At 36.1% G+C, this 734-nt stretch overlaps 1 protein-coding gene across 1 annotated transcript in view; it reads right to left on the bottom strand.

The window, feature by feature from the left end:
• Nucleotides 1-441, bottom strand: part of RPGRIP1 (retinitis pigmentosa GTPase regulator interacting protein 1) — a gene marked incomplete at its 5' end in the record, with an annotated part of 74,259 nt that extends 73,818 nt beyond the window's left edge. The window contains 1 exon segment of the mRNA XM_006883290.1: nucleotides 296-441. Coding sequence (XP_006883352.1) covers nucleotides 296-441 — 146 coding nt within the window.
• Between the last annotated feature and the right edge of the window lie 293 nt (nucleotides 442-734).

The raw sequence follows: 734 nt of genomic DNA, 5'->3' as shown, positions 1-734 counted from the left end.
ACATTCTTGAGCAGTCAATATGGTTCCTGACCATTTCCTCTCTGGAATCCTCAAACTTTTGAACAAGGGCAAAAACCAAATGAAAGAAAGGGTTCACATAAATTAGTTTAGTCTCCTGCTCTGAAGCATGAAACACTAGTGCCCAGGTTTTTTATGATGCTTTTATGACCACAGTCTGTTGATATTTTTTAGCAGGAAAAGAGAACAAAGCAATATAGCTTAAAAAAATAACTTTTTAAACTTATTTTTTGTGTATGCCTTTTATAGCTCCAGTTTTTAAATACTTAAGGAGAACTTGAGGTACCTTTTGATCTCATCCTGTTGCTTCCAAGAAAGTGCCTTCATCAACATGTGTTCCTCACGGAGTCGGAAGAAACTGTCTTCCAATTCCTCCCTGCTCATCTTGCTCAAGGGTGGCTGAGTTCTCATATTCTTACCTAAAGAGGAGAGGACAAAAAGAGATTATGTTTTCCTGTAATCTTTAGTCTGCCATGTCTCATTTTTCTTGTCCAGAGGGCATGGTTCTATTTGGATTAGACTATCTAAAAGAGAATTCAGAAAGTATATGAAAATAATCATAAATGGAATTCAAGAGGCTCCTTTTCATACCACTCCTATCTGAAGTATGACTCAGTTTCCTGTCTAGAAAGTATATTCTATTGATAAAAACATGAATTTGGGCTTTTCGTTTGTTTAGGGTTTTTTTGCACAAATTTTTGTCATCCTTGTGCAGG

Source organism: Elephantulus edwardii, unplaced genomic scaffold (genome assembly GCF_000299155.1).
Source record: "Elephantulus edwardii isolate Elephantulus edwardi_28Jun2011 unplaced genomic scaffold, EleEdw1.0 scaffold00026, whole genome shotgun sequence".
Classification (NCBI taxonomy): Eukaryota; Metazoa; Chordata; class Mammalia; order Macroscelidea; family Macroscelididae; genus Elephantulus; species Elephantulus edwardii.
This window is presented reverse-complemented; position numbering and strand designations above follow the sequence as displayed.